Source organism: Crocodylus porosus, unplaced genomic scaffold, assembly GCF_001723895.1.
Source record: "Crocodylus porosus isolate Cpor-Errol unplaced genomic scaffold, CroPor_comp1, whole genome shotgun sequence".
Taxonomy (NCBI): Eukaryota; Metazoa; Chordata; order Crocodylia; family Crocodylidae; genus Crocodylus; species Crocodylus porosus.
The window spans coordinates 55637768-55651746 of NW_017728948.1; the positions used below are offsets into that span (position 1 = coordinate 55637768).

The 13979-nt window shown below is 40.6% G+C and overlaps 1 protein-coding gene across 4 annotated transcripts in view; it reads right to left on the reverse strand.

The window, feature by feature from the left end:
- DLC1 (DLC1 Rho GTPase activating protein) overlaps positions 1 to 13979 on the reverse strand; it is a 408242-nt gene that overhangs the window by 19355 nt on the left and 374908 nt on the right. For all 4 annotated transcript variants that reach the window (XM_019552800.1, XM_019552797.1, XM_019552801.1 and 1 more), the window contains 2 exons: positions 11933 to 12014; positions 2896 to 2959 (listed from right to left, as the gene is read on the reverse strand). In XM_019552800.1, the coding sequence (XP_019408345.1) occupies positions 2896 to 2959; positions 11933 to 12014 (146 nt within the window). The remainder of the gene's footprint in view (positions 1 to 2895; positions 2960 to 11932; positions 12015 to 13979) is intronic.

A 13979-nucleotide genomic window follows, 5' to 3' on the forward strand; every position in this document is an offset into this window, starting at 1 on the left:
GTTCATTAAAAAGGAAGCTGTCTAACTGACATAATGAAGACAGAGCAAATAATATAATCTGCCTTAAGTTGCTCTTTTCTACAAACCCCAGTATCCATAGGTTTTAATTAATTGGTCACAGTGGATACCCTTGAGATCAGTGGAAATTCCTGGCATGCATAAAATTTTAAACTGGAGTCAGTGAGGGGCAGGGCTTCCTCTGGATTCTCTCCAGTGTTACTCTCTGTTGACAGTAGCTCTGTGTTTATATTCCCTTTTACAATTAAAGAGATGCTTTTCAAACATTTTGAGTTGTAGTAGCTTAATTCCTTACCCACCCTTGAAGTTTAAGCGTTTTTTCTAACTGTGACTAATCAGATAGCAAGAAAAACTATTGCACAGCCACAGTTTACTGGCCCCAGGCTCCTACCTGGTCCTTTCCTCCCCCTATAACTCAGCAACTTACTTTTTAAAGAATGTCCTGTGAAGTTTCTACTTCAGACTAGCTCTAGGCAATTTTAACATTACTTCAAAAATGCTGAGCAGCAAAATCCAACTGACAGTGTATAAAATGAGTAAACTGCAAGTAACGTCTCCACTGATTATACCTGGTGTCTGGGCAGTGCCTGGGAGCACGTTTCAACATATGTCACTTATGCCTCATCCTTTTAAAATTTGATATTCGCAGGTACTTGATCTTCCAGGACCAACACACGTCCCTTCCATTTACATGGAAAACAGTGTGCGACATAGACTGGAAGGACAGAACTCAAAGGAACTATTTTAAAAATATGCCACACAAATGCAGAATCCACCTTTTTTCATACTCAGGAAATTGCAAAAGACAAGTTTAGTTTGCCAAGCCTGCAGCATGTGCCACAAACCATTGTGCCTCCAGTGTGTGCCACAAACCATTTTAAATTAAATGGAACTAACTTAAAAACAAACAAAGAAATAAATAAGCACCCTCCTAAAAACACCCCAAATCAGCAATTTGTAGAACAGGAGTACAATAATAATTAACTCGTTGGCAGATGATAAATTTATTATTTTAAGTGTTCCATTCCTGTATACTCAAATCAATATTTCTAGTTCCAGCTTCTTCAATAGTCTTATTAAGAGACCTTACAATGTAAGGACAAAAGTAAAACAAAGTACTTATGTACATAATCAAAGACACAATGACATAATGTATATGTGTAATCAAAGACATCTGAAGCAGACAGTGCAGCGTGTCATTTTCTCTACTGTCCTGATACTGCAACCTAATGCAGTATCACAGAAAAACACACAGAGGTTTGCCTATTAATTAAAGTGTGTACTAGCAAATCATATATAGCTGACAGTGAGAGCAGCCACACTGGTGCTACATGATCCAGTGGCAAGGTAGAAGCAGAGAAAACAATGTTCAGATGCAGTCACTTCCACACTTCTTTTTTAAGCAACATGTAATTTTCCTGCTGAAAACAAGGTTCCAGAGTCATTTTTGAACTCAGTAAAGTCAAAAAACCAGAATTTAGTCACAATAATTCCACATACTGGAACACTTGACTGAAAACCAGAAATGTGTCCAAACCAAAACCTGTGATCCAAACTGAAGAATTCTGGCTTCTGATCCAAAGTTGGAGGTGGGCCCATCTCTAATAAAAATATTGCTCATTCTGCCGTTAAGAAACCAGAGAGACCTGATCTTGAGAAATAGGAATCTTTGGGCAGTTGTAAAACTACAATCCTATGATCTATGTCCCTGCTCCACCTTTTATTTATTTATTTAAAAAAGAGACACACACGCTTTGTATATATGATATCTCAGAAGGATCCTGGTTGCTACACAGCAGTAACTGATAGAGGGGGAAAAACGTAGAGCTAGTGAATGACCTTAGGGCTTTTGTATGCATTTTTGTTAAGCATTGTACTCCATACCTTTAGTCATCTTTATCTGCAATTGCCCTTTCAGGGGGACATCATTGACTACTGTTGACTTTTCAGACTTGGATCTACTGCTGTGCCTTCTCAGCATGCCGACATGCTTTTAGACTGCTAGCCAGTTTTTCAAGGGGGACTGCAGAGAAATGACTAAAACTTTGGACAGGAACTTTGTCATACTACCTTTGCCAGGAACCTTGTTAGGTTTACAACATTTTTACAGTCTTACCACCTTTATTTTTACTTTGCAACTGAAAACCAAGCAAGCACAACTGAGCTTTTCCTAAATCCTATTTTACTGAGTCCATTGCTTACTTTACAATGAAGAAATTGTTGGTAAACCACAAAGAAATTCTACAAGCTGCATTGTAACAATGATAGGGAAATTAAGCTATTTTAAGGGTTAGTTGAGGCTTTGCATTACTTCTGATTAGTATTTTAAACATTAAAAACAAAGAAAGAATAAGCCCAATCTTGCAAACTGCTAGGCCTCCTTTTTGAAAGACCAAGAAACTCCCACTGAGTTGTTTACATTAGAAAATTGTGCAGTATCCCAGTGTGGCTGAAAAGACTCAAGTTAGCCCAGATGACACTGAGCATGCTTTAAGTACAAACTGGTCAGGATCATGTCAGCTACCTCTAGTCATCATAATCATGTTTGAAAACAAGACAGTGCATCATGTCAGCAAACCCAGTATCATGACAATAGCAGTTGAGAGTGCTTGGCATCTTTCATAACTGAGCCCAGAGCGTGTAAAATTTTAGCTGCACAAATAATTTTTTTTTTTTTTTTTTAAACGTACGGGGTCAGACTCTGCTATCCTTACTCTATGAAAAAGAAAAAAAAAAAAAAAGGGCAAGTTTAAGGAGTCCTTTGCTGCTATGAAAATGCCAGGTCTTGCCCAGGGAGCTTGCATTCAGGTAGATTATGTGAACAACAAGCCAATCTTTATTACTGGCTTATAATATAGGGCGTTAAACAATACTTACCCTTTTTCTGTGTGGACTGATTTCTAGCTTCATCACTGCACATTTGTTTAACGTATTTAAGCGCCTGTGAAAGGAAGAAACACAACATGAAGTACGGGCCTGTGACTTGTGACATTGGCTAATGTCAATTAAAAGGCTTTTGTGAAGGCTATCTCCAAACTCTTTTGCATACAGATAGCCACAAGGGGAGCCTCAATTAGCACTTATTGTGCTTAATTATTAAACCACTGCTTGAGCTGACTTTTGTTTTGAGAAAGGTGGGGGTAGAAGAACGTGTACCAACCTTCCCCGAATCTGAGGCAAGTATGAGCACTCAGAAGACCTTAAGGAAACCACTGCTGGAAGTGACTTTAAATTAAGAATTGCTAAAAGTTATTATTTAACATCAAACATATTACCCTGACATACTGAGAGTCAGGTACAAAGAAAGTGCTTTTCCTTTGAATCTGTGTGTGAGAGATACAGCCTGCTGTTGCTTTAATTTTTTGCCCTATGAGCCAAAAAAACCTCAAAGAGGAAAACTAATTTTCCACACATCAGGTGCCTATTTTGTTCTTGTGCTGTGTAATAGAATTATTTTCAATACAGCCCCAGGACAACTCCACTAATCTGTTTAAAAAAGGAAAGGGAAAAAAAGGCTCAGACTGTGTTCCTCCTCTCATAACTGTACAGTTTCTTTCATATCTAAGAATGCTGCTCCAAGAAAACAAAATAAAATACACCCCCCCTCCACCCCCACAATTGCTGGGTAACAGTACAGCAGCTATAACTAACCAGGCTGCCAGTGAATGCACTTTTTACTGTTATATTGCATACTTCAAGGTATTATATGTGCCTGTCTACGCAATGCTCTCTCACAGACAACTGATCCACTGCCTACATGCAATTCAATGGATATTGCATAAGCCTGCAGTACTTGCCAAGCCACCTGGCCATACTTAGTTGGCAAATAGGGCCACTGATTCACTGGGGCAGAATCATTCACTTTCAACTCCTAGGCTAGGGACAGACATTCAAAGAGCTTGAGCCTGAACTGATACAATCTTTGCAGGTTAGTCTACCCTGCAGAGTGTGAATCAGTTTCCAAGTGGATAGATGCTCCCTTTCTATTCAGGAAATGCAGGCACATGCCTGCAGTGGCTCAAGCCAGCAGCCTGGAGGTGCTAGAGCAGCTCTCCCTTTTGCAGGGAAGCTCAGCTGAGGAGGGGGTCATGGCCAGGCCCCAGCACTCCCTCAGAGTCTGGAGGAATCCTGGCACACAGGGCTCACCACTGCAGGGTCAGGAGTGGGGCCCTGTTCAATGCTGGGGGAGCCCTTCTCCTTCTTCCTCCCCCTGCCACCATGGGGTGGGGAGCTGGGCTTTGTGAGAGGCCTGGCCCCAGAGGGGGACTCTTCCCCCTGCTTCTCCCCATCACTATGGGCCCTGTGGGATGCTGCCAGTGGTAATGTGTAGGGGGTACACGTGCACCCCCTGACAGCAGCGTTTCCTGCTTGGGTGACAGGCAGGGAGGGCAGGCAAGAGCAGTGGTGCCCCCCTGAAAGTGCCGGCTGGGGAGTAGGGGTGCCAAGAGAAGCTGATTGCACTGACCGCGGGGGGTGGTTTCTGTTGCAGCCGACTGCACCGGCCCGGAAATGCCAGCAGCACAAAATCGATCACAGGAAGACCCCTCTCCCTGGTTGCCGACTGGCTGCTGGGGCAGCTGCTTCCCTAGGGCCCTATGCCATGTGCCGTGTGCCTGCAGTGCCACACTCGCAGAGAGGAAGCCCCATTCTAGACTCAGCAGGGAAGTGGGGGCTGGGCTCCCTCCACACTTGGCAGAGCACAGGGACCTGTGCAGCTGGGAGTTGGGGAGCTGGAGCTGCAGGTGCGGGGAGCAGAGCCCTGGTGATAAGGCAAGCTCTGCTCCCTCCCCCCACGCAGCACTGGTTGGAGACATGCTTGTGCTTTGCACCAGCGTCCTGACCTCCCCACCTGCTGCTGCTGCCAGGCAGTGGGGGCTGCCCACTGTGGGGGGAGTGTGTGTGGGTCCCTACAAATTTAGAGAACCTCTTCCTTTACCTTTAAAATATTTAAATTCCTAAATCAAACTACAAACCTTTCACAAAAGAACACCTGAAATCTCATGGATGACATTAGACCACACTTTACGGTAATGTCTCCTGGTGGAGTACAGGTTACTGCTGGTTTAATTAAGACTTCAGTTTTAAACTCCTTAGCCCTAACCCTCTGCATACAAACCTGTGCTTCAGTTAAGTTTCATATAATAATTTTTTAATACAGTATTGGGGCTTTTGTACAGGAAAAAGCTGCTGCTAAATCTCCATGGCAGGTTTTTATCTACTTCCAGCTTTATTGCATTTAACTGCCCCACCACTTTGATCTGGCAGAGAAAACATATATAAAGCCAGCCTGATAAGGGCGTCTTTGATTTCATAAAGATTATATTGTAGCCTCCTATTTAAAATAAAGCCCTGGGACAGCTGTGAGAGATAAGCGTAGAGACTGTTTCCAAAGGGATCCCTATAAGAAAAGATAGCAAAAGGCCAACCCACATTTAACAAAAATGAATGTGAATACAAGTCAAGATCAGCTGCTTATGAACTAGATCAATTACAAGAACAACCAGCCATGTAAAAATTCTGTTACAGATCTGACATGTTTTCATGACACAACCAGTTTCCTCTGGAAAAACTGTAGATGCTCTGTAGAGACTGTCTCAGGTTTGGACATTTCATTTAATATCTATCCAATCTACAACAGATTAGATACCGAAACCTTTATGCAAGTGGAACAGTGCCTTACTCTGTGAATAGTCTCACTAAATAATAGTTTATATATCCTTGAGCAGAAGAACTGAACAAAGAGAATGTTATTAAAGCTGAAATTGGGCATTCAAAAAACCAACCAACCAACCAAACAAACCCCCCAAAAAACAAAACAAAAACCCAGATACACCAGAATTAAGGTTGCCTTAATGAAACTCTGCGTATTGTAATGCACACGTAAAAGGGGATACAGTTTTTAACAGCATGATCATACACTGCATGTTCACAGCACTCCACCTCATTCAATGCACAGGTTAAACAGTGCTCACTTAATTAACAATTGACAGCATTTATTTCTCTCTTCACTCACAATTCTTCTTTTCAACACTGTGCCTTACCCTTGAGCAATGTCATTCCCTAATTAAGTTCAACTACCATTTCTAACAGATCGGCATCTCTGGACCTGTCTCCTGTCCAAACTAGTCTTTGGAAATCTTTGTAACATCTTCTCATGGATATCAGCTCAAGATCAAAGTGGCTACAAGAGTTTGTAATCTTCTGTCTTGCATCCCTTTACCTGGATAAATGCGGACAATGTCATTGTCATCCTGTCATTCAGACCTGTAACCAGGTGTCATCTTTGACTCAAAAAGTCCTCACATCAAGGTAATATGTCTTAGATATTATATAAAAACCAAAGACTATATATTTCCTATCAACCTATGCATCCAAAGCAGGGACCATCTATGAAAACCAGATTTTATATTACTTGCTGAACACTGCAGAAGATTGTGGCAGATGCAGGCATAGACTTGAATTCTTCTGAGCAGCATTCAGCAACCTTAAACAGGAAGACAATTTATTCCTTTCCTGGAACCCCAAGTCCCATTCACTCCATATCTGCAGTGAAGGAATCAGAGAACCTATAGACAACTGCCTCCTTCAACACACATTCCTGAATCAAGTCTAGTGCAGGGTGGAAAATATATTCTGTGATTATTTAATTAAAGATTATATCATAAAATTGAGCCAAATTAGTTGGACCTTGCTTACGCAGGCAAGCTTATTAAATGTCCTGAAATTTGAGTACTTACCTCTGTGACCTTAATAATGTCCTTTGTATATAATGTTTGCTACTGTCTTAGTTAAGGAAAAGAAAACCCCCTGAAAAACAAATTCCTTCTTGTCTGTACGTGGTGGCACCCCCATGATTCATGAGCAGGACCTGCAAACCCACCACACAAATGTCTGTCATTTCAGCTGCTGGAGTAACTGCTAGGAATAGTGAGTGGTCACCCTCTGTGGATTAGCACCACAGGGGTCTGAGACAAAAATCGGAATGGACCACCTCTGCCTCCCTCCAGCTGTGCCCCTGCCAGCAGAGGTACAGAGAGACTTGGAAATTGTAGTTTCAGATGCTGGAGAAACACATGGTCTAGTAAGCACAGTCCATTTACTCATTCTTGCCTCCACCAGCTTGACCACTTGTATTCTGTGCCCTCTGAATCAAGGCCCTTCTGCTCTCAGTCCAGTCTCCTCCCCATCCTACTCCCAGTCTTTGCTCAGCAAGCAATGGCCTTCCCCTATCTAAACTCTGAATCTAAGTTTCCCTCTCCCTCTGCAGGATTACAGTTCTAGGTACATATCTCTGCTCAACATCCTTGTCTCAAAACACTACAGCTCCTTCCCTCAATTCCACATATGTAGATCCTGTTTTTATCTCCTTCTCATTCTAATCAGGCAGCTTTCTCCTCCTTGTCATTTTAGCACAGATGTGTGGAAGGGGGGTGGCACTATAGGCTCATTGCAGATGTTAAAAAACCCCCAAAACCCAATCTTTACTGGAAGAAGCAGTGCATTAGTTCTACCCAGCTCCCCAGCATCTGTATAGATCGGGTGCTTCAGCAGGGCTTTTTTGGCGTTTTTATCTAATAGCTGATTCAATCAGCTATTAGATAAAAGCATCAAAAAAGTCTCACTGAAGCGTCCGATCTATACAGATGTTGGGCAAGCCAGGTCCAACTAATATGATGTCTCTTTTGGACATGTGCTGGGCCCAGCATGGGAGTGCCTGAGTTTAAAGAACAGCACTTTTTAAAAAAACACTTCTGTAAGCAGCCACAACGTATCAGAATCAGTTGTCTTGCCTTCAGTTTTAGTATCCAACTCCAACTTGGCCTGTAACAGTCAAAAGTCCCAAGTGTAGGGAAAGTCCTGCTCAACTCCAGGCTGTCTGCTTGGAGTTTTACCTGTGAAGCTTTGGCAAGTCTCTACTACGAAATGCGATTACTCTCCCTGGCTTTAAAATTTGGCCAGACACAGAAAGAAAAAAAAAGTGTCGACAACCTAGTGCATTAGATATGCCTTCTTTAAAATAAAAATCTCATTTTGAATAATGCTACAATTTAATTTCAGATTTAATTTTAAAATCCAGGCTGAGATTTTAGAAGCTACCCAAGGGAACTGAAAGCCCAACCCTTTGATAGCTCCTTGCTATTAGGGCAAACTCTGCTGCCAGTTATACCTCTGAATGGTGTAAATGACAGCAAAATAGGGACCACTCTTCTATATTAAGTTAGTGGTTCCTGGCCATTAATATTGCATGCTTAACAGGATTTTTGTGCTTGATGCCCATATCTCAATGATGAATCTCTGCCAGCTTTGAGGGTGTATTTATACTACCTGTCTGCCATTTACTGGGTCATGTTTCAGCTTGCAATGGAGGCAGGCTCACTCCAAACCAAAATCTCATAAGAGCAGAAAACTCTACTTAAGCTGGTATGCTATAGTCAACTGGGCTAAAAGATTAAGTAACTGATCCATCTCTCTTGTCCAGCTATGCCTATGGCAAACCTTGGATCAGGAGCTACATATAGCTCCTAGGCTGTTTAAAATGCAGGTCATGAAGAAAAGTTGTTAAATACTACAAAGAGAACATTTTTATTTATTTTCTATGTTTGGTTTTCTTTAGTTCATGCTTATTAAGTAGTCACTTAGGGCATTTTTACATGTGCCCTGGAATGCAGTGCCAGGAGCTTTAATTAGCAAGCCACACTAATTAAAAGCACCTGCACATCATGTGCATCAGTATCCCCATGCTGAAAAAATGGTGGTGGGGTGCTTTGAACTAAACCTCACTGAACCTGTTTTATTTCAAAGTGCCCCGCTGCCATTTTTTCAGCACAGGGACACTGATATACAACACAAAAACCTGCTGGAGCACATCAATTTCTGTGCTCCGACACGCTGGATTTCCAGACCATTGAAGCAGGCTCCCCATATATCTATAGGAGCCCTTAATGACAAAACTTTTATTTGTGCTGCGGTGCTATGCACAGATCATTGATCTCAGAAGTTTTGTGCCCTGCAGTTATTAGCTGTGTAAAGATATTTTCTAGCTGGCTAGAAAAGTGATTCCCAAAGGGTGTGCCATGGTGGTAGCAGTGTGCTGTGAAAAATGGGCTGGATAGGGTCCTGGCTGAGCCAACTCAGCAAAGTGAGATGGGGTCTGTGGACTGGATCCTTGGACCAATGAGTGATATGTCACCAATTTTAAATTTGGAAATAAAGTGTGCCCCAGGTATCAAAAGATTGGGAAACACTGAGATGGAAGTGTTAGGATGTTTGGCCTCCTCTGCCTATGTGTAGTGGTTGCTCAGAAATGCATAAAATGTGGTAGTCTGTTATGAAATTTGTACTTCATTGACAACAGTCTTGTAGATTACTGCGCTTCATGACCTAGTTGCATCTGAACATTATGTAGTCAGTATCCCCAGTAATTAACAGGCTAATCACATTTCCACAACTGGTTTGCCATGACATTTCACTGTTTTTCTTGCATTATAGATCAATGGTTTATTAGATTGTGTATGCGTTTTCTAGGCAAGATTTCTGAAATGCTGCAGATGTTTTAAAACAAAATCAATCAAGCATTCTGATCAGTTTTCAATTTCATGTCTTTCGTCTCTAAATTGCAACTTGTTGAAAAAAGGCAAACAGGGTTGCAGTAGAGCACTAATTGACATGGAAAAGTTATATTCTTATCAGAGGGCAGAAAAAAAAAAAAAAAAAAAAATCACACTGAGTTCTCATTACTTTGTTACCACCAAATGCATCAGGGTGTTAAGAGAGAACTCTGCTGAAAATGCAAAAGAATTCCCAACTAGCAAGATTTCAGCCAAGACTTTGTGACAGCAACTGTGAGCCCTTTCCAAAATAATCATTATAAAGTGTAAAGAGTATCTGTAACATCAGTCAAAATAAACAAAAGAAACAGGAAGAAACAGCAAAACTCATTTATTCTAAATGGCATTACATAGGGGTAGCTCAGCTAAATTTACTTAATTAACTTTTAAAAATTTAACCAAGAGAATGCAAAGAGATCCAAAAGCAAGAAATAATTTAGTGATCCCTTGATATGGAGCAACAGGATCTCAGGCTAAATTTGGGTCTCAGAGTTGGCCCCTGGAGTTGTTCTGATTTCATTTTGAGGTGAGAGCTGAAGATATCCTCAGAAGTTTAAAATTAAAATCAAAGTGTTCTTCACTAGTACAACACTGCCTGATTAACTACAAGGACTTCAAAACAGCACATTAGGGTCTTGGTCCTTATATAACGGAATACCCTGCACTAATGTTTAAATTGCTTTGTATGTTCCAACTTGACCCTAAAACGATTAGGCTATTTAACAATAGCCAGACATCTAGAACCCTTACTACTTTCACAAGAACTCTACACCTTCTTGACTGACCGACTTTGATCATAAGACTGTGTGGTCAGATTCCATTCCCCAGAGACATGCAAATTTTCCTCAAGGCTGATGACAGTGTAAAAGTAGTATTTTACTTTAGGGGTCACATTAAAAGTGAATACCATAACATAATATAGGAAATATTTTTGCCTTCATTCAGTAACAGACACTCGGCCACGTTTCTGAATTACAAATCGAAGTTAAAGTAATGCTAAGGCAGGAGGGTAATGAAGCCAAAATACACTGGCTTGACTATATTTGGTTAAATCCTGGCAAGGAAAGACTACACTTCTGGGAACCCAACATTTTTGCTTTGCATTCTGTTTAATAACTCTACAGATTCCAGAGCATACAAATGGGCAATCAGATGCATCAAGTTTTACTTCGTGTCTCGAGTGCAATACAGGATCATGAACATGATGCATTCATTAATATGATTTATTTTTATACCCAGGGATAAAATATGATAATATGAAAGGAGTTTCTCTTTCCTTTTTTGCACTTCAACTTTAAAATCTTCACTGGCCCATGAGCAATACTATCGGGCAAACACCACCCTTTGCTGTCAACCTCAATTTTCATTTTTTCATTTTTACTGGTTGGCAGCAATGTTAAAAGGTACAGTGGACAGCATATGTCCTGCAAACTACAGATTAGAAACCATTGGTTTAGAAAGTTCTGGACTACCTAATATTCTGTGATTACCCTCCGCTTTTCTCATCAAAATTCATCAGTGGTATAATAAGAACTGCTACAAAATTACAAACTTCTTCAGGATATGATTTTAATTCTCTGAAGGCTGCTGACATTGCACATATGGAATCATAGGAGCTGTTATTTAGATAGTAATGTGGAACCTCCACAGTGAAGGGAAAGGTAAAAAAAAAATTGGATTTACTCATGTCTAGCTAGAAGATATGAAAGATAAAGTGGGGAGGGTTAAGGTTTGTTTGGTGGAGGTCCTTGCCAGGTTGGGGAATCTTACATTGGAGGATGGAATTGTATTCAGTGTAGCAGCACAGAGAACACCCTATTTTACAACAGGGAAACCTTAATGCTTCATTCGTATTGATGATCAGTTACTGGCATGAGCTGTCCCACTGATGTCAGAAATATTACTTGTGTAGTAACTGTAAGAGAGTAACTACTTGGCTTGGCTAACTGAGCTCAAAGAAAATTATTTCTGTGAAGGAACCCAGGCTGCAGCTCTGTTAAAATAGTTTTAGTCAGTGTAGTTCTGATTCTACTATGTCTTAATAATTCCTGAAGAAATAGCAAAAGTAAACAGAACAAGCAAAATTCATATGACCACAGAGATGGTCTACTAGTAGTTCTTGTGAAGTTTTTGTTACAGTTTCCAAACATGTTTTAGTTGATTTTATAAACATAAATATCTATTGCCCAAGCTAGATAATAAAAAGGTCTCAAATGAACGGTTAACTAACACAGTTCAGATGAGGTTGCTCATAGCTCCATGTTAAAGTACTCTATTTTGAAACATAAACTATTTTTTCCACCTACCTGCATAAGGCCTCAATAGCATCTCTATCCAGAAAGTCATGCTCTCGCTTGACTAAAGTGATGTCAATGGGGAACAGGAGATCTGTAGGAATTGAGACAGATGAGCAATCAAAAATGTTATCATCAAAGGTAAATCATTTCAAAACAATCAGCTTTCTAGCTCACTTCAATGCAAGCAACCATCTCCTCCAAGATAAACTGCACATCTTGCAAATCTCAAATGTCTTGAAAGATGCTTGCTTCTCAAGCAGAAACTTTTGACGTAACTTTGATAACTGATAAAGTTCATGTGTCATGGAAAGAAAAATCTGAGCGAGGCAAAGATGAAACAACATGAGAGAGAGAAAAAGTGAGAGACCGTGGGCACATGCACACAAGCTGAATGCAAGCCATGTGCTTGACAGAAGCCAAGCCTGATTCAGTTAGTCTCTTTTAAAACAAATGTTAGGGCTTTGATGGAGCTCATGCATCTCGCATCAAAACAAAAGGTCAGCAAAACCAAAATCTTTGGAAACCATGATAAACAAAATCCCTTTGGCTGTTAATCAAGCTATTTAGCACGTTGACACTTGTACATTAGAGATATGAACTAAAATGAAAAAAAAGACTAGTTGCTGGGCGCCTTATGCTGTCTCCATTCCCGAAAAGATTATTTAGATAAATACTCAGGGAGAGCAAGTAGGAGGAACCAATCTTGGCTGAGTTCTGAAAATTTACTACAGCTCTGAAATGGCAGCCAAATTAATATTATTTACTGTCCTCAACAGATTCCTGACTGTCACATAGGTCCTGATCCTGCATTCCTTGCTCAGCTCAAACTTGGTGCTGAAGATCCTGGAAGTTTTGGGTGTATAAACAATACAGAAACAGGCTCTGGATTTACTGTAGAAGAAGCTCAGGTCCTTTTTTTCCTGGCCATGGAGTATATGTGTAATACGGAACAGCAATTCACTGTAAAGATTTTAAATCTCTAAAGATAAGGAGAGAGGGAATTAAAAGTGCTAAAATCAACAGGACCAATCGAATATTGCTAACTGTAGACCAAGCAGATTATATTACCTTTTATCTATCACATTAATTACTCACTTCACTTCTGCGTCAGGAACAAAACACAGCTAATACCATTTTATGAGAACTGCAAGCAATACTGGCTTTTCTGCAGAAAGATCCAAGTAATTCCCAAAAGCCAAGGGTGTGATCTAAATTCCACTGAAATCAATGGCGCTGCTAAGGGGGACTAAGTTGGAACCATAATATATGTGACGTCCCATAACAGTTATGGTGTCTTCTGTAGTTTTAGCCACGTTCAGGATGATCATGGGGCCAAAATAAATGCACAGAATATTAGAAAATTCTGCTGGTGTGTTCATCAGTAGCTCCATCTCCCCTGAGAGGGAATCTCTTTAGACCGTCCACTTAAAAAAAAAAGTCTACTTCAGACTATTTAACAGTTCATGAGGTGACTCGGCAGTAGTGCATGGTATAAGAGATCCTTATCTCAGTGATATCAACAGAGCCACTGGCAAAGCGACTTAAAAAGGACAGTAGTATATTGGTTTAACATAGGACAGCTATTTTTTTCAGCGGATTAGACAAAATTGTGCTTTCGCTTGGGCGGTCCTATTGAAGTCAAACAGGACTTAGAAGCTTCAGAAAACCTTATTTTCTCTGTACGGAAAACAACTGCAAACAGACTCTGAAAATCACAAGCAAGGATTTTTTTCTGAGTGCAGACAATTTCCTAGAGATTTTATGCATCAGTAAAGCATAAAGCCCCAAAGCACTCAAGTGTCTAAGAATCAACACTTTTCCAAGTGTACAACTGCGCCCATGGGATTTTGACAACAAATGGTACTATGGTCCCCAATCCACCTCCCCCTTCCCCAAGAAAGTGTGTTCTTGGCTCAGTTGTCAGTACTGAGTGAGAGACATAATAAAAGGAAATTTAATTTCTAAACAGGCACACAAAAGAATTACCAAGTGCTGCCTTTGCAAGAGCTATTATCTTCTCACATTGCCAATGCAGCTGCAAATTAAAGCCCAAGTA